This window comes from Saccopteryx leptura, chromosome 1, assembly GCF_036850995.1.
Source record: "Saccopteryx leptura isolate mSacLep1 chromosome 1, mSacLep1_pri_phased_curated, whole genome shotgun sequence".
NCBI lineage: Eukaryota > Metazoa > Chordata > Mammalia > Chiroptera > Emballonuridae > Saccopteryx > Saccopteryx leptura.
Window position 1 is genome coordinate 298281822 of NC_089503.1, and position 22143 is coordinate 298303964.

General features: G+C 40.7%; 1 protein-coding gene across 7 annotated transcripts in view; it reads left to right on the top strand.

Moving 5' to 3' along the window:
* ANKS1B (ankyrin repeat and sterile alpha motif domain containing 1B) overlaps positions 1 to 22143 on the top strand; it is a 1043795-nt gene that overhangs the window by 641548 nt on the left and 380104 nt on the right. For 5 of the 7 annotated variants that reach the window (XM_066357188.1, XM_066357179.1, XM_066357202.1 and 2 more), the window contains exon 15: positions 3986 to 4092. In XM_066357188.1, coding sequence (XP_066213285.1) covers positions 3986 to 4092 — 107 coding nt within the window. Of the gene's footprint in view, positions 1 to 3646; positions 4093 to 22143 lie in introns of those variants that run through there. The other 2 variants (XM_066357228.1, XM_066357218.1) reach the window with 2 other exon arrangements.

A 22143-nucleotide genomic window follows, 5' to 3' on the forward strand; every position in this document is an offset into this window, starting at 1 on the left:
GTATGTGAAGAAAAGGGAACCCTCATGCCCTGTTGGTGGGAATGCAGATTGGTGCAGCTACTGTGGGAGTTTTTGGAGTTAATGGTATTTCAAAAAGTTAAAAAATGGAATTGCTTTATGACCCAGTAATTTCACTTCTGGGAATAGATCCATAGAAACCCCAAACACTAATTTGAAAGAATACGTGCACTCCAATGTTCATTGCAGCTTTATTTAGAGTAGTCAAGATCTGGAAACAGCCCAAGTGCCCATCAGCAGATGAGAGGATAAAAAGCTATAGTAGATATACACAGTGGAATACTGCTCAGCTGTAAAAAAGAAGGAAATCTTACCTTTTTGCCACAGCATGGATGGGCCTGGAGATTATTATGCTAAGAGAAATAAACCAGTTAGAGAAAGACTAGTACCATATGATTTCACTTATACATGGAATCTTATGAATAAAATAAAGTAATAAATGAAATAAAAACAGATTCATAGATACAGAGAACAGCCTGACAGCTGTCAGAAGAGAAGGGGGTTGAAGGCTGGATGAAAAGGGTAAAGGGATTAAGCAAAGAAAACAAGAGCTCATAGAAACAGACAACAGCGTGGTGATTAAGGGAGGGATGGGGTGGGAAGGCAGAGAGGGTAAAGGGGGATAGATGGTGATGGAAGAAGACTTGACTTGGGGTGGTGAACATGTGGAGCAGTATACAGATGATGTATTATGGAACTGTACACCTGAAACCTATGTCATTTTATTAACCAGTGTCACCCCAATAAATTCAATTAAAAAAGGAGTTGGGGGAAATAGAATTTACAGAGATTAGCAATTAGCAAATATGCATTTCATTAGTAAAGAAAGGAGGGTAATGTATAGTTTTTTTTAGCTTCTTTTATTATCGCTGTAAAAATATATATTGTCTGATTCTGCTTTTATTTACATTAGAATAATAAACTATCTTTAGCTTTACATTAATTAATGGCTTAATAAATGTGAGATGTTTACTGTCATTATTTCACTAAGAATTAAAGTAAAATTTAATCTTAAAAATGAAAATAAAACATATAATAAAAATTTAAATATGTAGCTTGGGCTGTGACATGAAAGTGACATTATTTGACTTAGCAGATGCACACCGGATTCTTTACTATGTGCAGTATTAGGAAGACATATTCCTACATTCAAGACGTGTTGTACACTAATAACTGTAACATTAGACAGAAAATATTTGTTATAATAGAGAATCTAAAAATACCACTTAAAGAGAGTTAAGGAAGAAACTTATTCCTGTTGGGGGGGGAGGGATTAGAAAAGGTTTAATGAAGGAAGTGTCATCTAACCCAAAACCAATGAAGGGGCAGAATGTGAGGATGTAATAAAATCAACCACAGTGTATCATAGGCTGCCTGTGGGAACCAGCAGTAATCCCACCTGCCCGGAGCACCAGGGAAAGGGATGTAGGTAGATTATATGTGTTAGATCATAAAGGTTCCCCAAAGTGTCATCAAAAAAGTTGAGAGTTTATTTTGAAGCCTTCTAAAAACCACAGAAGAGTTTTGAGAAAGGGAGTAATATATAATAAAAACGGTATCTTAAAGAACCTACTCTGACACCACATATAAAATGGATTTTTAAAATAGCAGAGGTAGGCCTGACCTGTAGTGGTGCAGTGGGTAAAAGCATCGACCTGGAACACTGAGGTCACCGGTTTGAAACCCTGGGCTTCCCTGGTCAAGGCACATATGGGAGTTGATGCTTTCTGCTCTGCCCTCCCTTCTCTCTCTGTCTCCTCTCTCTAAAATGAATAAATAAAATCTAAAAATAAATAAATAAATTAGCAGAGGTAGGAAGACCAATGTAGAAGTCATTGTCATTAGGCCAGGTGGCCTGAACTAAGAAAGCAACATTAAAGCCAATTGAAGTTCCATAATCATGAATCAGGAAATAGAATCAAGAAAATAGATACCAGACCCTGGCTGGAAAGCTCAGTTGGCTAGAGCATTGTCCTGATACACCAAGGTTGCAGGTTCAATCTCTCATCAGGGCACATACAAGAAATCAACCAATGAATACATGGATGGGTGGAAAAACAGGTTGATATTTCCCTCTCTCTCTCTCTCTCTCTCTCTCTGTTTCTTTCTAAAATCAATAAATTTAAAAAAAATTTTAAGGGAATAGATACCAGAGACACTAAGCTGAGGGACTTGAACTTGGGAACTGATGTCAGCAGTAAAAGAAAGAGCATGTACCATGTTTTGAAGTTTAATGTCTGTGTGTCTGGGAGGTTGACAGGGTTCTTAAAAAGAGAAAGGAAACAGAAAGAGGAGGTTTGGAGAAAGAAGTAATACAATGTTTCATTCAATAAATATTTATTGAGCACTTACTATGTGCCAGGCACTTTTCTGGGGGAATGAGAGTTATCTTTAATTTTTAAAACACTCTGTGTGGCAAAAGCAGTGTGCCCAGTCGTGGAACTCCAAGAGCAGAGCTGGAGCCAGTGAGTAGAGTCAGGCAGGAAGTAAAATATCTTTCTAATAAATGAAGTCTTCTTGAGAAGTAGTAAGAGCTCCGTGACTGGCAGTATTCAAGCAGAAAGTAGATGTTATTCTTCCAGGAACACTGTGACAAGGGGTTCCCTGTGGCAAGGAGGAAGTTAGACTAACCTTCTGCAAGTTCTTTCCCAGTCTGAAGTAAGAGTCTATTCTTTCTGACTATCTAGTCCCAGGAGTTCTATTATTAATCTCTCATTCCTCTCAATTATTAAATAAATTACTCCATTTGTCTGCCATTCAGTAAAACACACACATTTACATCTGTTACTCTTCAATTGTTATTGGTTAGGGCTCCTCTTCTTTATTAAAAAATCCTACTCAGTAATATTACCTTGATGGCCAGTTTAGAATAGTAGCCCTGGTGGACTGGGTTATAAATATCAGAGGGGAAAAGGAGTTCTTGTGTCTAATAATATTTTTGTTTGGAAGAAGCCATGCGAACAAGAAATGAATTATCCTGACTTCAAGATTGCGATGCATTTTCTGGATTTTGCAGTAATTCAAAAATGAAAAAAAAAAAAAAAAAAGGATCTCAGAGAGGTTCATTTTGACACAGCATCGTAAAGAAAGAGAATAATTATTCTCCAAACACTGTAAAGCTTTAGATCAGAAACATTTATCTGTGCTGCATTTTAAGAAGAAGAAAGGGAAGGGAAGAAAGGAGAAAAGGGAACCTGTAGTGAGCTCCGCTATAAGCTATACTTAAAGCTTTGCATTTCCTGGTGTCTTTTGAAACGCAAAATTCCACAACAAATAGCTCTGTAAGCGCATAACCGGTATGAAGATTCAATACAGATTTCAGCACTTTGGTTTGCTTTTGAATCCTGCTATTTTCTGCATTTGTTTTGACTGCTCTCATCATTCAAGATTGACGCTTGGATGGGTGTGTAGGAGGAAGCAGCTTACAGCTTGCAGACAAAAAAAAAAATCTGCCTTATCTGATGGCTATTATTGAAAATGCGAGGTGTAGCCTGGGCTGGGTAATGAAGGGGAGCGAGCGAGGGGGAGCAGGACATGGAGCTGCATACTGATGAGTGTAGGAGTACTTGATAAAAAGAATTCTGGCTGCTGGCCGTGCATTGCTCATTGTGGAGTACTCCAACAATCACATAGAACGCAGACCAGCCTAAGCTGACAGCTTGATATGCCTTCTTCTGCTGCCTGGTTTTGGGGGCTGTATGACGTACTGGTCGGTAGTAAAGATTAATATGTAAGAAATGTGGAGCTAGGATCAAGTCACACTCCACAGCCTGCCTGGCAAACTATGTTTTACTTCTGACTTTGCTCTCTCGCCGAGAACATTAATCTGTCAAGCTGGCGGGCTCCTTTGATAGCAACTTTCCCAGGAGCATGATGTGGCAATGCCACCTCTCAGCCCAGGACTACCGCTATTACCCCGTGGACGGCTACTCCCTGCTTAAACGCTTCCCTCTTCATCCTCTTACAGGACCCAGATGCCCTGTGCAAACAGTGGGACAATGGTTGGAAAGCATTGGGCTACCTCAGTACGAGAACCACCTGATGGCTAATGGATTTGACAATGTGCAGTTTATGGTAAGACGCTCTCTGTGTCCACGGAGCTGCCTTTTGTCTGTCTTTGCTTCTTATGTGTCTTACACGGCTCAGAGGCAGCCTGATTTGCACCAAAACCGGTCAGTTTTATATATGTAACTGCATCAGAAAATCGGATGCCCTTAGGACTTGAACTTGCTGTGTACATGTAGTCACTTGCTGAGAAATGAGATCTATAGGCATCCATATACGTATGTATTATATGAATGAACTGATGAGACTACTATTTATAGGCAGGGAAAGAAGATTAACATTTCTATTCTCCCTGTCATTCTTTGTATGATTTTTATAAATTTGTGATCTCAGAATACCCAGTTAGATTATAGCACTCTTCAGTTAATTCTGGATTCCTAAAAACATATGATTTCAATTGAGCATCAGCATTTAGTGATTAATTAGACAATTTATCATGTTCACGGTGTAAAGATCTTTTTTTTTTTTTTTTTTTTTTTTGCCCCAATAATTGTTCGATGAACAGTTTAAATTGTGTGGATGACCTTTAGTTCGTTAGCAAACTGCTTCAGGTGGTCAGATATGGAGAGCATTCACTTTCATGCTGATCAAGGAGCTTTGAAGTATTGTTTATTACTTTAGGTAGAAAACAAACACTTCCATCAATTAGCTGTCAATATTCAGAAAGGGGTTAGTGGACTACATACATTCATGTACTTCTGAATACTGGTCTGCGTGCAGTCTAAACCTAGTGTGTGCAAACTTCTCCCTGCGGTGAGTATAGGTGAGGAAGGAGGATGGGGAGATGTGCAGATCCATAGAACAGCTTTCTCATCATTTACATACCACCCCCAGGACTCATCAGTTTCCCTTGTTAAGCAACGTCACCGTCACTGTCCTTATTACCTTTCCTTGCCTTTAAGGTCCTATCACACATATTGCCTATCCCTAAATTTAGAGAGTGCTGCGTAACATAGGCATGCAGCTTGCCAATGGCATGTAGAAATAATTAATGGCTATTTGTTAATAAAATGCTTCAGGCCGACACCTGAAGCTTATTAATACCGGAATCGATAGCAAAACACGGAGAGCTAGTCCTGTCTGTTTCTCTTTCACTGGAGATTATTTTTCTCCAAGCCTGACTTGACCCTTGTGGGTTTGAAAATTACTCAGCTTGTTAAACTTCTACTTCTCCCAAAATGTGTATGCCCCATGAGCCTTTTAAAAAGCTACATAAATGCATCAAGACTTATGAGCTCTATCTAAGTAATTGTATATGTAAAACTCTTTATAAACCTGTATTTTTACAATGATATGCAGCTACTGTTGTTTTTCTCATGTTTAAGAATACCATCCCTAATTAGGCAAGATATTGTGGGTTCTGAACTAGGAAAAAAAGTGAAATTTCTTCCGTTGCTATGAGAGCCTTAGGACACTGAGCAGATTTAAGACAGATTTGGGCCACTAAACAGATGACACCAAGAATTAGAGGAACTGTCCAACACAGTGAAAGTCTTTGCGTGGTTCCTTACGTTGACTGCACGTTTTGATAAGTATTCTTTCTCCCTATCTCTACTTGAGATAAGACTTTCTCATCCCCACTCCTCAAACCCTTGTCCAAATGTATTCTGGTCCCATGAGAAGTTAGGTAGGTTTTAGGATTCTCTGGAATATTTGGCTGCTTTGAAAGATTTTAAATCAGCATGATTTTCCTCTGAATTTTAAACACTTTTCAGCAAATATAATCCATTTTTTGAAAGCTTGGAACTGAACGGTTAATCAACCAGGTTTCAAATAAGCATTTGGGGACTGTAAAAAGCATTCATGAGGGAAATATGTGTGAGCACTCCAGAACGTACCTAGGAGGCACGGGACCTGTGCCTGCCTGACAAACCGAGGTCTGCTCTTCTTCATCGACCTTGTCTTTATTTTTTCTACTTCAGCTATCCCAAATATTGTGTATAATTTTTCAGAAATTAAGAAAACATGATTAATTCAGATAAGTCAGTCAAACACTTTCTTTATGTGACAGAATCTATTAAAAAAAAACTTTGAATTATCTTTAAGAGGAATGAGTTAATTATGAAAATGAAGCAAATCATAAAATGGTGTCATCAATTATTGTTTTCTATGCTGCTATCCACCATTTATTTGCTGTTGCTATCATAAAAAATCAATTTCTGCATTTATAAAAATTAATTATCTCCATAATCTAGTTTATTTCATTATGAACTTAGTTAAAGTACACTAATATGATCAACCCACGTTAAGAAACAGATTTCGTTGATGTGGTGAAAAATCTGTTAGACCTCTTCAGCCTCCACTCTGTCATAACCTAGCTTTTGTTTTTCTTGAAGCACATTCTGACCTGCGTTTATTCATCCTGTTGCCTAAGCAACAAGCACCACACTCCTATTAACTATGATGCTGTACAGGTCTTATTAGCTTTTTAGAACAGGACAGGGGAGACATCAAAAGGATATAATTAATGTTAGTTAAAACATCACAGTAGTACATCCATGCAGAGATATACTTTATTTAGGAAACACTCTCAAGAGTTAAATTTTCATTTAATCAGTATTCCATTGATGAATGGGAGTTTTAAAAGGTCCAATAAGTAACTGTCAGAGTATTTATTGAAATCTTTAACAAAAAAATTTTGCTCATTCTGTTCTATATATTCCCACACATAAACCCAATATATGGATGGGTTATCTACATTGCTATAATTAACTTTAATAAAGATTTCTTATATCAATTCCTAGATATGGTTTAAAAAACACCTCATTTATTTTTGAAATATATCAATTATTGCTTGTTCTTGGGTCTCTCATACCTACCCTTGATCATATTTATGTGAGAATGTGAAAGTCAAAATTCTGAACTTTTTCTTTATGTATCTGGTGCTGGTTTGCAGGATAGTTGTGCACACAGTTTTGACACTTCTGTCTCCTTAAATATATAAAACAAATGGAAACCAACACAACTAATGAATAACTACAAAAGTACATCAGGGAAAGTCAGATTTATGTTGTAATCATAAGCCCTTTCAACACAGAATCATTTGTTCAAAGGCTTATGCAGACCCTGTTCTACCTGTTCAACCCCTCTGAAGTCATAGGTCAGCTCCCTTCTAGTAAGGCGTATATGCCTGCTACCCACTGGCCTCTGGGGGTGCTGCTGGGGTCCTCTGGCATTCCATCTATTTTGCCAAAGTTTGCAACATATAGAATGTATCGAGGTTTCAAAGTAACTTTTTTTTTTCACCAAGGAGTTTAAGTATGAAATGATTATCATACAAAATGCTCATACTTATTTACTTCCTTCTAATATATGCTTCTATCATCATCTCTTTTTTCCAAGTCTGATGACTGCTTCCTTAATTTTCAGTCTCAAACTATCTATCCTTGTCTCAATGACTGCTCATTTGTACTCCCCCCTCCCCTCTCCTGGATGGCTATTTCCTCTCCTTCCCCTCTGTCTTGCATCCTCAAAGGTCTAACTCAATTCCTGCCTTGTTTATGTAGCTTCCCTTAACCAGTCCGGCCCTCAGTAGCCTCTCTTTTCTCTGAACTCATAAGTGGTTGTATTTGTTATGAAGAATTACCCTTGGCATGCCATTATTCACTCTCTAGAATTAGGAGTTAAGTTTTCACTTGTATAGATCTTATCGCTCAACTAGACTGGAAGCTCTTCAAATCCAAGTTCTGTGTATTCCGTTTTCTTTATTTCTTTTTTCCTGAACAACTTATCAGTCTTGGTTTTATTTATTTATTTTTGTTCCTTTTCATCTTATTTTGTATTGGTTTCAGGTGTACAGCTCAGTGGTTAGGCAATCATCGACCTTACCCAGTATTCCCCTCAATATTTCCGGTACCCACCTGGCACCATAAATAGTTATTACAACATTATTGACTGGAATCCCTGTGCTTTCCTTACATCCTCATGAATATTTTGTAACTATCTTCTATTGTAACAAATACACTTTAAACATGTTCTGTGTGCTAGAGACAGTGTTAATTACTAGTGATAAAACAGTGAACAGTACATGATCCTTGACCTCAAGCAGGTTACAGGATTGCCCTCAGACCTATCATAGTATTTGCATGAACATTGCACACACATTCCTTCATGGGCTCACACACACATGTGCACACACACTGTGTCCCAGGACCTTGCCCCTCATCCTTCCATATAGTCACCATCCTCCAGCATATTACTTACTGGCACTTGTTTTTCCAGCAACAACTCACAGTAGGTAGTGGAGGAGGTAAAATTTATGATAGTGTGGAGTCAAGGCAGATAAAGATACCGATAGCATCAGAACACTGGAGTGTTGCAGTAGATTTATAGACCAAAGACTAAATTAAGAAGTTTATATTACTTGGAGGAGGACTGACTCATAGCCTCACTGGGGTAACTAGTTGACAGTTATATTTGTAAACTCTAATCAAAAAGAGGAAAGAAAGAAATTATACCAATTTTTTTTTCTTAACATCTGCTGTTTTTTCAGCAATTACCATCTAAGTTGACTAGGAATGCTTTGACCATTATTAAAATGTTCAATGTGCAGCCTTTACAGGGGAAGAAATAAAAATGATACCAGGAGCCTTATGTGAACTGGCATTTTTGTACACTTGGGTGGGTAGCATTCATAAAAGACTTGCTGAAGGTGGATGAGAGTAGTGCCTATTGGACTCTGAAGTGGAGCCACAGAGCTCTTGGAAGTCATCCATTGGAACAAAAGATTCATAGGACAAGTGTTTAACTGAAATCCCCCCCCACACACACACACACACACTTTTGTGGTGCATTTTACATGTCCAGAGACTTGCTTCTCTTTTCATCTTTTACATAACTTTTCTGTAATAAGGGCACCATTTGCAGTTGACCTGATAAAATGACCTATTAAGTATCTCGGCATCAAATCATGATCCAAGTCAGAAGTTAAACTTGTGAAGCAGAAAAATAAATTGTCCCTACAGGGTAAGACTAATCATCTGTATCATGATTTCTTGTTTTAAATATTGTTTGAGGAAATTTCATAAACTTACTGAGATTTCAAAGTACAAGAGAAGAAGTACCCTCAACATTCTCTATACCTCCTTGGTTCAGGTGAGATCTCTGAGTTGAGAGGGTTGATTTCTATTGAAAGTGCAGCTATAATTTTTTAACCTCATTTAGGCCAATAGTTACACACCCATTTTTGCAAAGAAAAGAAAAAAAAAGACACAGGCATTTAAAATCCATTAGTATCCAAAAGAGTGTGGGGTATAAACAGTGACAGAAGGAGACCTGACTTTGGGTGGTGAACACACAATACAATATCCAGGTGATGGATTACAGAACTGCAACCCTAAAACCTATATAATTTTATTAACTAACGTCACCCCAATAAATTCAATAAAAAAATTTTTTTAAAGTAAAATAAAATCTGTTAGAATCCAAGAGCCAAAGCCAGGAGGGGGTTATTCTTTTTCTGAACAACAGCTGAATTATATATAAATCTATTAAGCAACAGCCTCACTGTGGGGTGAGAGAGAACTACAGTAAGACTTCTCATTCCTACTGCCTTGCTTCTCTGTGATGCGGTTTACTCATCTGCAAAATCAATCTAATGAGGATGTGGGAGCAATGTTCTTTGGGCTTGTTATTTAATATTTCGAGCTCTTTAAAGATGCAGGGTACAACACCAGTGCCGGCAAGGCTATTAATTCTTTGTGTAGATCTCATTAGCCTTGGAAGGACGCTGATTGCTTGTGCGGTAGAAAGTCAGACATGGGGGCAAGTTAGGGGTGACCACCTTCAAAGAATGGCTTTTGGAAATGACATTAGCCACAACTCTAATCTGGGGATGCTAAGGAGAGCCTTTTCTTCTACCTGGAAGTTATCCGATTACATGTTTAAACCTTCAAATATGCTGCCCCGTTTTCTAATAATGCAGAACTACAACTCCCATTACTAACTAATGCTCACACACACTGTCCTTTAATGTAGTCATCTTTGCATAAATTGATCTTCACTGTTGCTTCCAGTGACCAGGTGTTTGGGGTGAGGAATTTACTTCCCGATTCATATAATGTGTTAAAACTGCTGAATTCCAGACTCATTTTAAGAAATACAGCCACAATCATATTTCTTTGCTTCTTTAAAAAGATAGTCTCTCAAACAAGTGTTCGGTGGCAATGACCTTCATTTTCTTACTTCTTGTCACTTCCATACCTCTTATAATCCTTCCTGCTTCCGAACTCTTCTGCTAAAATCATTCTCTTTTAAGTCAGCTGTGACCTGCTTCTTGCCAAACTCCAACCTCCCTTTTTTTTCTCACTTCATTTCTCTTTGCCCTCTTTTACAATGTCTGGTTTTTACTATGCACTCCTCATTAATATGTACTCCCTTGTTGATATTTATTGGGGTCTGTGACATTATACTGCCCTATTGAACCATTTCTATTCTCCTAATCCTCCTCCTGCCTCCAAATGTGGGTGGTGCTGTATCTGTCCATCCGTTAGGGAAATAATTGGTTCTCAAAGATCTGTAGCTGTTTCTATTCTCCACCTCTTTCTACCTGGCTTCCAATGCTGTCCAGCTGCTTAGTAAACATTTCCGTATGCATGCCTGCATACAAAGCATTTTGCACAGAGCTGTCATAGAATAAATGCTCAGCAAATGTTAAGTATATATTACTGTAGCCAGTGTGATCTTTTTAAGGCACACGTTTGCTTATAGCACTACCCTGTTTAACATACTTCAGCGATTCTCAATGACCTATGGGAGGTTATATTTCCACAATTCTTAACATGGCTTTCACAGTCAGGATACCTTAGGAACTGCCTGAGCCCACCTTATTTTCAAGCCTCGTCTGTTACCATTACCTCTCTGAGCAGTTTGAGAGAACTATGTATTTTTTCTTCCCTCGCCTGGCCCTTGCACATGCTGCTCTCTCTGCCAGGACCTTTCTTCTCCTCGTAACTCCTTTTTATCCTTTAGTTCTTTGCCTGGTTATCACTTCTTTTAACAAGGAGGGTCAGGGCGAAGGAGAAGGGGCGTGAAGGGATCAAGCAGGTGGCTCCTGTTAATTTAAGGAGAGTCCAGACAATACTGAGGATATTCAGACTTCAATATCTAGCCTTCAGGAGTCTGGCAAGAGTTAGAGGTGGTGTTCTTGCTCTAACCAATCAGAGTGTATTGTCGGCAAGGGAACTGCACAGGCACGGTAGAAAGTCAGACATGACACTGGGAAAACACAGCTGCAGAGGAAGCCCATTGTTCCCTCGGTTTGTAATTCCTTTCTCTTCCTCTTCACTTCATTGCGCAGTGTGGGTCATGACTCAGCTCAAGCATCACTTCCTCCAGGAAGTATTCCCTAACACCCTCCTGTTACCTGGCTGGCCTACCACCCCCCTTCCTGCGCCATCCTGTCCCTATGCTGGTCCTTATTATATGGCATTGCAATTGTTATCTGTTCACATGTCTGCCTCCTACCCTAGAAAGTGAGTTTCTCAGAAGTAGAGGTCAGAGTCTTGTTCATCTTTGTATTCCTAAAGCCTAGCACAGTGCCTGGCATATAGTAGTATCTCAATAAATATTGACTGGATGGAATTCTTACATTCTATTAGATTTCATATAAATTATCCCAAGAAATTCTTACCATATTCCTGTCACTAAGTATCACTGTCCTGTATTTATAAATGAAGAGAATGAAACTCAAAAAGGTTTTTTTAAAAATGCCCTGTACTGCCTGGATTTCGAAACCAAACCAAACAAGGACCTGAAAGTCCCTGCTCAAATCACTGATAAAAGACCACATTATTTCATCATTCTATCCTTCATTCATTCAGAAAATGTGTATACAGCTCCTAGGAGATTGCAGACACTGAACAGGCTGCTGGCCCTGCCCTCAAAGCACCCTGTTTGTCCTGCTCCTGGTCCTTCCAAGGACCTCTTTATCTTACTTCTCCTTACCTGTACACCTCATCCTCACTGCTTCTTGAGAGAGCCTCTACTTTAACCAGATCAGAACGCTTGCTGCCAAATAAATACATAACTTCCCTTTAGTTCATGGTTTCCCTCCTGCCTAACGTAGCCTCTATCCTGCGGATTGCCTCTTCAAGAAAGACCCCCTTCCTCAAGGCCTTGGTCCCTCGCCCCGCTCTGTGGAGACTCCCTCCGCCCACCTGGACTCTGCCCACCTCTCCAGCTTCATCTGCCCACCCCTCCTAAGCTCTGGCCCTGCTGAATTACTTACAGTCCTGCCACTGTGCCAAATTTGCTCACAAATCCATGTCTTGGCACAGATTGCATTGTTTGCACCCTGTTCTCTGCCGACCACTCTCCCTTCCTGCACTCATTCTGACCCCGGGTAATTGCTAACCCCTTGTCCTTTAAAACTCCAGCTCAAAGGTTCCTTCCGGGAGGCTTTCCCAGACTCGTTGGTGTTGCGCAGCTGTCCTCTGCTGGCCTCCCTCGGCGCCCTGTACACACTGTATCGGAGCAGGTTTATCAGGCAGGCTGAGTTACCGGCTTCCTTTCCTGAGTCCTTCCCCCGAGAGAAAGAACTGGGCCTTGTCCCGTTGTTTCCACAGCCACTAGCTCCTGACAGGCCCTTGTATAGTTTACTAGGGCTGCCGTAACAAAGCGCCACAAACCGGGCGGCATGAACAACAGACACGTATTGTCTCGTAGTTTTGGAGGCTAGAAGTGCAAGATCAAGGTGTCGGCAAGGTGGGTTCCTCTAAGGAAGTGAGGGGAGGTTCTGTTCTTGGTCTCTCTCCTTGGCTTGGAGATGGCTGTCCCCTCCCTGTGTCTTCACACCATCTTCTCTCTCCGTGTGTGTCTGTGTCCAAATTTCCTCTTATTATAAGTACTATTGGGTGTGGGCCCACCCTGGTGACCTCATTTTCAACTTGATGACCTCTGTAAAGACCTTATCTCTACATAAGGTCATATTGTGCGGTGTTGGGGATTAGAACTTTAATTTGTTCCCCACAACATGTAAATTTGTAGGGAACACAGTTCAGCCCGTAACAGTCCTCAATCACGTGTGTGCACAGGGAGCCTGAATTATTACCCCTCACATTGCCAAGCACAGTCCTTAATGATCATGCAATAAATATTTGATCTAATTAAAATTACTGAGATTTAAAATGTCTTTTTTAAATCTGATGTTACACTTTCATTCATGATAAACACAAACTTCTTGATAACTTACAACTTTGCCAGTGTGGGTAGTCATGTATAAAGTCACACTGCTAGTTAATATGAGAACCAGCAAGGCCAGGACCGAGAACGTCCTACCTCCCTAGCCCTATGCTCTGTCCAATTTACCTGGCAGCTCGGCCGGTTTCTAAATAAATCACATTGACAAGAAATATTAATTTGCTTGCCATCGTTATGGTGAATAATTACCTGAGAGGAAAGTCCCAAAGGAATAGATGATTAGATCAGTTGAGTTCTATAGGAAAGAAAATAAATATACCTAACTTAATACGATAACTACTGTTATTGGAACTTGGTACATACTTTTTAACATACATTATATTGACCTCTGCCACAAATGTTATAAAGTGTGGAATGACATTTCAGTTTCACAAATGATAAAACTTAGAGACTAAATATCTGGCCCCAAGCACTCAAGTTTCAAAGCCAGGTCAATCTGAGTCCAAAGGGAAAAAGTATTTTGTTGAGTATGTTGCTAGGGCAACATAATGTAGATGTTAGGTATGTGTCCTGGACAAATTAAAGTAGCATAAGCATTTCTCTTTCTTGGAGGGACAATGACTCAGAGTACCAAGAGGAAGGGTGGAAAGGAGGTTAGGCAGCCCAGACCAAGAAACTTCCCTCCACGCACAGGTTATGAAAACGCAGGTCAAGTCTGTCCTCGGACGGGAGACTTCTGAATGGGAGTCATTCCGTGTACACGGAGGACACTGCATCAAGTAGAAGCAGTGTTCATGGCAGACAGGAGTTGCCCTTCTTCAGCCCGGTCCTTTCTAAGGGTTAGTGAGTTGTCATTATAAATTGCTACATATTTTTTATCCACAAGAAAACTCAAGCCAGAGAGACATAGGAACAACACCTTACGGGTCATTGCATGCACGTCCCTGACTTCATCCCAGACTTCCTAATCTGGTCTGTGTGTCCCGTGCCCATCACAGACATTGATAATTCCTCATGCATTTAAGAGCAGATGACCTGAAGGAGTATGGAGAAAGAAGAGCCCTCCCGTCTGTACTTATAAATCATAGAGGTATATTAGGAGGAGAGAGAAAAAAATACAGTGAATAATTAATATAGGCCTCTTAATAGCAGGTCATGGATTTCTGACTCTTGAGTCCACAAAATTAAATTCCAGAGTGCTAAACTTTTACCTTCTGTCAGACTGAGCAAAGATGATTAGGATTCATATCTGAAGCACTGTGGAACATCTTGGCGGTAGAAGCCAGTGTCTGTTTAGATGGCTGGCAAGAAGAATTAGGTTTGTCCTTCCAGGGCTTTGAAGGAGATCTTGGAATAAGAGGCCTAGAATCTAAAGTATCTCAAGTTTATTTGACAGGATTCATGCATTCTTTTATCAGAAAGGAGTGATCCTGCAGAGAAGGCACTGAGCTGTTAGTCCTCATCAGTCCTGCATAATGACATGGCCCATCTAGTTGGCTGCGAGCTCAGAACAAGTGAACAGAAACAGGCAGGCTGGCCAACATCGACCCCAGAAACCCCTCACTCTTTCAAAAGGCAGCAAGCAAAATGTCATTTATACCAATTCAATCATTTACAAACTGCAGATTTGTAACAATGGGATTATTTTATTTTATTTATTTTTTTAATTTTTATTAAGTGAGAAGTGGGGAGTCAGGGAGGCAGAGAGGCAGAGAGACAGACTCCCACATGTACCTCGACCAGGATCTACCCGGCAAGCCCACTAGGGGACAATGCTCTGCCCGTCTGGGGCCACTGCTCCGTTGCTTGAAATGGAGCTATTTCAGCACCTGAGGTGAGACCATGGAGCCATCCTCAGCACCTGGGGCCAACTTGCTCCAATCAAGCCATGGATGCAAGGGTAGAGGGAGAAGGAAGGGGAGGGTGTGTGCTCTCCTGTGTGCCCTGTCCGGGAATCAAACCTGAGACATCCACATGCCAGGCCAACACCCTACCACTGTGCCAACTGGCCAGGGCCGGGTTCTTTTATTAGGGGTTAGGATTTGAATGAAGACTATATGACACAGTCAAAAATGTAATTTTTCCTGGTAAGTGATTATTCTTAGTGGAAACAAGAATACCATATTAAGTTCTCATTGCACTCTATAGTCTTTACAACTCTTACCTGTATATTACCTCAATTAATTTGGGAAACAAAGAAAGTTCCTCTTTTCAGTTTCAGCAAAAGTGGTACAATGTTAGGTAAGCCTTCTTCCCTACAATCTCTGAACAAGCCAGATATAACCAGATTTATTTTTTCAAACCCCTCCCTCAACCCTGTGTCTGCTCTGGATGCTACCTGCTCGGTCCTCTTCCCTTCACAACCAAGCTTCTCAGATGTCCACACTTGCTGGCCTGCCCTTTAATTCAAGTCAGTGCAATCTGGCCTCAGTACAATTAGCCTCTGTCAGCATTCTGAAAGTATTTGTAAATGGTGACTCATGAACTCCTAATCCCTAAATACAATAGACTCTTTCCAGTCCTTATGTATTCCATCTTTCTGGAGTCTGGTTTCTAATGACTGCTCTCTTCCTCGGTGGCTTCACTGTCCTTGGCATTTCCTGCCCCAGTCGCCACCACTTCTCTGGTGCCTGTGTAGACCTCCCTGCCTCTGCCTGTCCCCTAGGACTTAGCCCTTTGCCTCTTCACTTCTCACTCCACACATCGCCTTAGGTGACCTCATTTATACTCAGCAAAGGCAAAAGTTCTTTACTTCCTATACTGTACTGACTCCTGAAGCTTCGAGTGTCTGAAAGTGGAAAGGTTTTTCCCCCAAAACTTGTTTCATGAGATAGTGATTGATAGGATAAAATGATGATGAGAGATCAAGTGAGATGAGACCAGAGAGGTAGCCAACGGAGGACTTGACAAGAGCACATTCAGTGGAGGAAGAGGTGCCGAAACCTTATTGCGTTGGGTTGGAGAAGTTGTAAAGTAAGCAACCCTTGAAAGAATTTTGCTGAGAATGGGAACATGGAAATAAGCAGATAGCCAAAAGGTGTTTAGGAGGTCAAAGAGAAGATTTTTCAAACAGGAGAAATCAGAGTCACATTTGGCCATTAGAATAATCAGGGGCCCTGGCCGGTTGGCTCAGCAGTAGAACATCGGCCTGGTGTGTGGAAGTCCTGGGTTCGATTCCCAGCCAGGGCACACAGGAGAAGTGCCCATCTGCTTCTCACCCTTCCCCCTCTCCTTTCTATCTATCTCTCTTTTCCCCTCCTGCAGCCAGGGCTCCATTGGAACAAATGTTGGCCAAGGCGCTGAGGATGGCTCTGTGGCCTCCACCTCAGGATCTAGAATGGCTCATGTTGCAATGGCTCATGTTGCATGCCCCGGATGGGCAGAGCATCGCCCTCTAGTGGCCTTGCCAGGTGGATCCCAATCAAGGGCATGTGGGAGTCTGTCTCTCTGCCTCCCAGCTTCTCACTTCAGAAAAATACAAAAAAAATAAAAAAGAATAATCAGGCAGAAAGGGAGTTATTGATATTGAAGAAGAAAGAGACATTGGCTGAGTGAATAAAAGTCAGAGAGTGTGGGACCCAGAAAGACACAGAAGAGAAGATAGAGGGATGGGTACCATGTGATTTGTGTATCAGGTGATGAGACTATGCCTGTGTGTTTCCTCTAATGGTTTCTATATTCTAGCAAATTATAGGACAAGAGTATGGAATATTTGAAGACAGAAGATATTAAAAAGACATTTTAGAAAGTGGGAAACAGAATTTACCAGGAAAAGGGAGTAGAATTACAAGGCCATGTTAAGGACTTATTTGAGATTTGTAACTATTATGCTAAATAAAAGTCAGAAAGATGATTGCAACCTGGGTTGCTTTCATTGTCTGGCTCCGTCTCTTACTTGGGCTGGTCACTTAACTTCGGTGAGCATCAGCTTCCCAAGTACAAACAGCAGATAATGCCACCTGGTTCACAAGGTTCTGGTGAGAATTAGATTAAGGCTAGCTGTGCGCTTTCAGTAGGCAATGAATCATGACGGTGACAAGAGTGCTTGTGCCATTTAGCTGGGAAAGCCACTTTGGAATTACTGACAGCACAATGATACACAGAAATTGGTACGAGGCATCATAATACATTGGACACAAGGAAAACGCTTACATGATTTATGCTGGGAAACCGACATACCCCAAACTCACCTATCTTGGTGACCTTATATCAAATAACCCTAAAGGATGCTGGCAACTTATGTCACCTGATTCACTCTACTCACCACAGATCTTGACTAACTGACTGCATGCCCTCTCAAAAAACTGAGTCTTTCAGGCTTAGTGGCCATGCTCTGGTACGATGCTGTTGGCAGAGGACGACCAGATTGCATTTAGTGTGTTCCCTAAGAAACACCCAAGGACACCCACCTGCTCACAGCAATAAAATGTTCCCTTAACTATATGGTTGATGAAATTGTGATAATTAACTTCTGTGAGAATATTTTAATGGCCAAGAGTCTTGTAGTTGTGTCCTTAAATATAACTGGTAAATTTGCATCCAGACTATAAAATATGTTAACAAACAGACAATAAAAACTGTAGCATTTTAAAACAAATTTATGTGTTTCAGATCCGCATCTTTTATTCTTTAACATGTGTTGACAATGTAAAGTAGAAAATAGATAAGCATTTGTGAACGGGCTCCCAGGAAAATCTTTTTGAATGGATTCCTGGGAAACTCATCCATTCTTTCCTAAGGAAATACCTACTGAGTACCTACTACGTATACTCATCAAACTGTGCCTTGTGGTGGAGACTACAGAGAGGCATAGTACAGGCTCTTGTTTAAGAGCCTGCTGGTCTACTCAGGATGCTAAGACTAGCATACCTAACAGCTAAATAGCTCTATGTATTCAAGTAGCAATAAAGGACAATAGTGTAAATGTTTTCATGGAATAGAATATAACTATGGCAGAAACAAATGTTAAAATTCAATGAATTTTTATGACTCCTGAGAAGGAAGAGATGTTTGTGACCTGGATTGATCCGGGAGGCCTCTCTGGAGGAAGCCGGCTTGTGTAGGTTTTGTGTAAACCATGAAGAATAGGACCAGTGATATAAGATTGAATGAACTCATGGACAAAGATGGTGAGATTGCAAAATGCATGTAGTATTTGAAGAACAAAAGGGATGCTGACCAGACAACAGTCCTAGCAATCACATAATGCCTCTGTGAATGAAAGAGTTACCTACCTGTGAAATCACCATTCAGATGCTTTACATGCACCATATGGAAAGACAGGTTAATGATCCATCACTGTGCCCAGACAGGCTCACTCAGACGGCAGGACTCAGGGTGGATGAGCCTGTAAACATCTGTCTGATTGGCCTACTTCTAGATAAACTTGAAGAAAATGAAGTTACTTGAGTTAAATTAGGTGTTTCTCCAAACAAGCCTGTCTTTCTGAGGGCTAGTGTATTGTCTCAAAACCAACAACAAATCTGTTCTCAATAGTTTCATATCATCCAAGATACCCCAAACTAAATTTATTCAGCTGTTAGATCCTTTGCTTCTTCAAAGATCTTCACTGATCCTCGTTACCAGTATCTAAAGAAATCTTTCTCATTCTTACCTTGGAACCATGACTACTGTCAACCAACCCATCTTTAAAACTTGTTTGAAATGTTCCAAAAATTCAAATAAAGAAACATTTTTTTTTAGCTGCCATTTGCATGTGCCAGATATTATGCTAGAATAAAAAGATCGATCAGGATGGTGATGATGATGATGATGATGATGATGATGATGATGACAATGATGATGATGATGATAAACACTTATATAGCACTTATATTCCAGATACCATTCTGTTTTACATATATTAACTATTTTAACTATTTTGGAATGAATAATACACCCAGTCTCTCCTCTCGTGAAGCTTGCAATGTACTGGAGAAACTAACATGAAAACAGTCAAATCCCTTCAGCACCGTAACTGATTGGAACTGTAATTCAGTGTAGGGTGGAGGCATTCAAAACTAGCAGCTCAGGCAAAGTTTCCTACAAGAGGTCAGGTTTACACTAACTCTTGATGGATGGGGAAAATTCACAGCCTGACAAAGGCTGAGTGACAGGACAGCCTTTCAGGCAAATGGAACAGCATGTAATTAGCATAGAGAGATATCCAGTAGTTTGGGTCCAGCTGGGGTGCAGGGGGCAAAAACAAAATGAAGCAATCCATAAAACCAGATAAGTCATGAGGGGCCAGATCAGAGAGAGTCCATTTTTATTCCAATGCAGTTTGGACCTCCAGGGCCCTCTCTATGTAACTGAGAATTATATGTTTATTTATTTGTCTTGGGATATGTGCTTTCCTACCCCCTCTGCACCCTTCGCCCCTTTTAATTTGCAGTGTCTTGAGGAAAGGTCATTACAGGGTCTTGTTTTCCCTGGTCACCCCTCCGGAACTTCCCAGTGAGCACTCCATGTCAGTTGACTGACTGGCTAATCATCAGCCTGTAGTGCTAGGTGATTATCTGTGCTGCCTAGCAAAGCTGAGCCCAGAGATGGCAATTACATTGGCGTCAGTGCTGACTTCTGTTGTCAGAGATCCCATTAGAGAGCATTTTATTGATACTCACTCAGAAGACTCTTCTCCATGCAGGGTGAACCATGCACTTTAAAAAGCCGTAATCAGAGCTTTCCATTTCAATAGCAGTCTTCGGAGCCAAGGTCTCTAGATGCTAAAAATCAAGGCTCCTCTGCTTCCCGTTACCCCACATGCAGCCAAGACAATGAAGCACCGAGTGCTTCAGAGAGCACTCTTGGAAATGAGAAAGAGGAAGAGGCTTGGCCAATGGAGGAGTGGATGCTCGATATTCATGAACTGTTAATTGTTGGGCGTCTTAACTCACCGTCTTCTAAGGTGGCTTAACTACACTGTAGCTAAGGAATTTGGATGTACAAATGACAGGAACACACTTCTTTAAATGTTTTTAAGTAATATATATATATATGTATATTAAAGACATCAAAACAAATGTAAAAAAAAATCCTCACTTAAATGCAAACAATTTTTTGCACTGATTGCCTCACTCCGAGCCCCACTCTGCAGAGGCACACATCTTAAACAGCATGTGCAGTTAGCACATACTTAGTCCTTGGGGGGGGGGGTATCGCCACATGGTATGCGTATATCCTTCGTTCTCACTCTGTCAATGTTAGATATCATTCACTGACATCTTGACATGAAAGATGAGGATTTAGCTCATTCATGCTATCATCGTTTCTCTCTCCTGCCTCTCTCCATCCCCAACAGAGTTGTAGACTGAATCACAGCCCACAGCTCAGGTGCTGTGAAATGTCACCTTTTTACTGTTTTAAATCAATTTCATTTGGACTCCATGCCAGATCTAGCACGAAATTCTACTGGTATCAGTGTTGGCTTCTATTGTCAGCCCATAATACTGGAGACCTGAGCGTTGCCAGGCAAACAGGGGGCCCTGTGCCTTGTGGTGGTCCTCCTGCAGACACCTTTCTTGTCCGACCACGCAGTGGCACCTTGAAGGCCAGTGCTTCTCTGGCTCCATGCCACTCATGGGGTACAGGAACGTTCATCAGGGATGAAAACCCTATCCCTGGGCTGCTGCTCCCACCCTGATGAGGCTGAGGGCATTGACAATGATGATGGACACACACCATTCACGAAGTCACCTACGCTATAAACATGGGAGACATCCTATTCATTTTTAATAATTGTCTTCTTCCTCTCATTTCTGGTTATTTTCCCTTTCTCTTTACATTTCTGCCTTTATGTTGTCCCTAGTTTTCCCATGGTCCCCATCATACTATTTTTCTGACCTACTTTTCCCCAGAGACCCTCCCCCCAGCCTCCCTGTCCTAAGCCGCACTGGTTCCCTGGGACTGCCTCCCATTCGTCATTCTGGGACTCTCTGCACTCGTGGGTTGAATACACCATTTCTTGGATGCTTTCCTCTCTCTTGATTTGATTTCTCATATTGCTGGGCACACACTCAAATAACACTTAAAAAAAAAAAAAAGCAGAGCAGTACATGAGAGGTGTATTTCTAAACCTTATCGATCTAAAAATGCCTGTCCTCTGTCCCCATGGCTGGTTAATACTGTGTCGTAGCATGTATGTTTAGACTGAGTCTAATTTTTCTCAGAGCTTGGCCCACAAATGCTTTTGAAGCATTTGACATGGCTGTTGAGAAGTCTGACCCTGGTCCCTTCACAGGTGACCTCTTACTCTCTCTGGAAGTTTTTAGGATCTTCTCTTTATCTTTAGTGTCCCGATGTGTCACTAACATGTGACTAAGTGGGCGTCTTTTTCATCCTGTTCCGTGCTTGTCAGGCACTTTAAATATAATGATACATTCTTGAACGATCTCTTTTATTGTTTATTTATTTCTATCCCTTGGTGTTTTTTATTTTTTTCTGTTGCCTTTTTGTAAACTCCTACTAGCCAGACATTGGACTTTGGACTTCTTAATTATTTCTTAATGTCTCTTGTCCTTTCTCTCACATTTACCATCTCTTTTTATTTTTATTTTATACTCTAAAAGATTGAGTTCAATCTTTAAATAGATTTTTTTTAATTTTGACAATAATATGTTTAATTTCACAAAGCTCTTTCTTTGTTTTAAAATTTTCCATTGATTTGAAAGAGAGAGAGAGAGAAAGGGGGAGAGAGAAGCATCAACTTGTTTTTTCACTTAGTTGTCCCATTTAGTGGTATAGTCATTGATTACTTGTTGAATGTGCCCTGACCAGGGACCGAACCCATGACCCTGGGTTCGATGCTTTATCCACTGAGCCACCAGCCAGGGCACAAAGCCCTTTCTCTTTTCTATTCCTTTTTCATGACATCCCTTTATTTTTCCTTATGCTTCACATTATTTGGGATCTGTCAAGGGATAC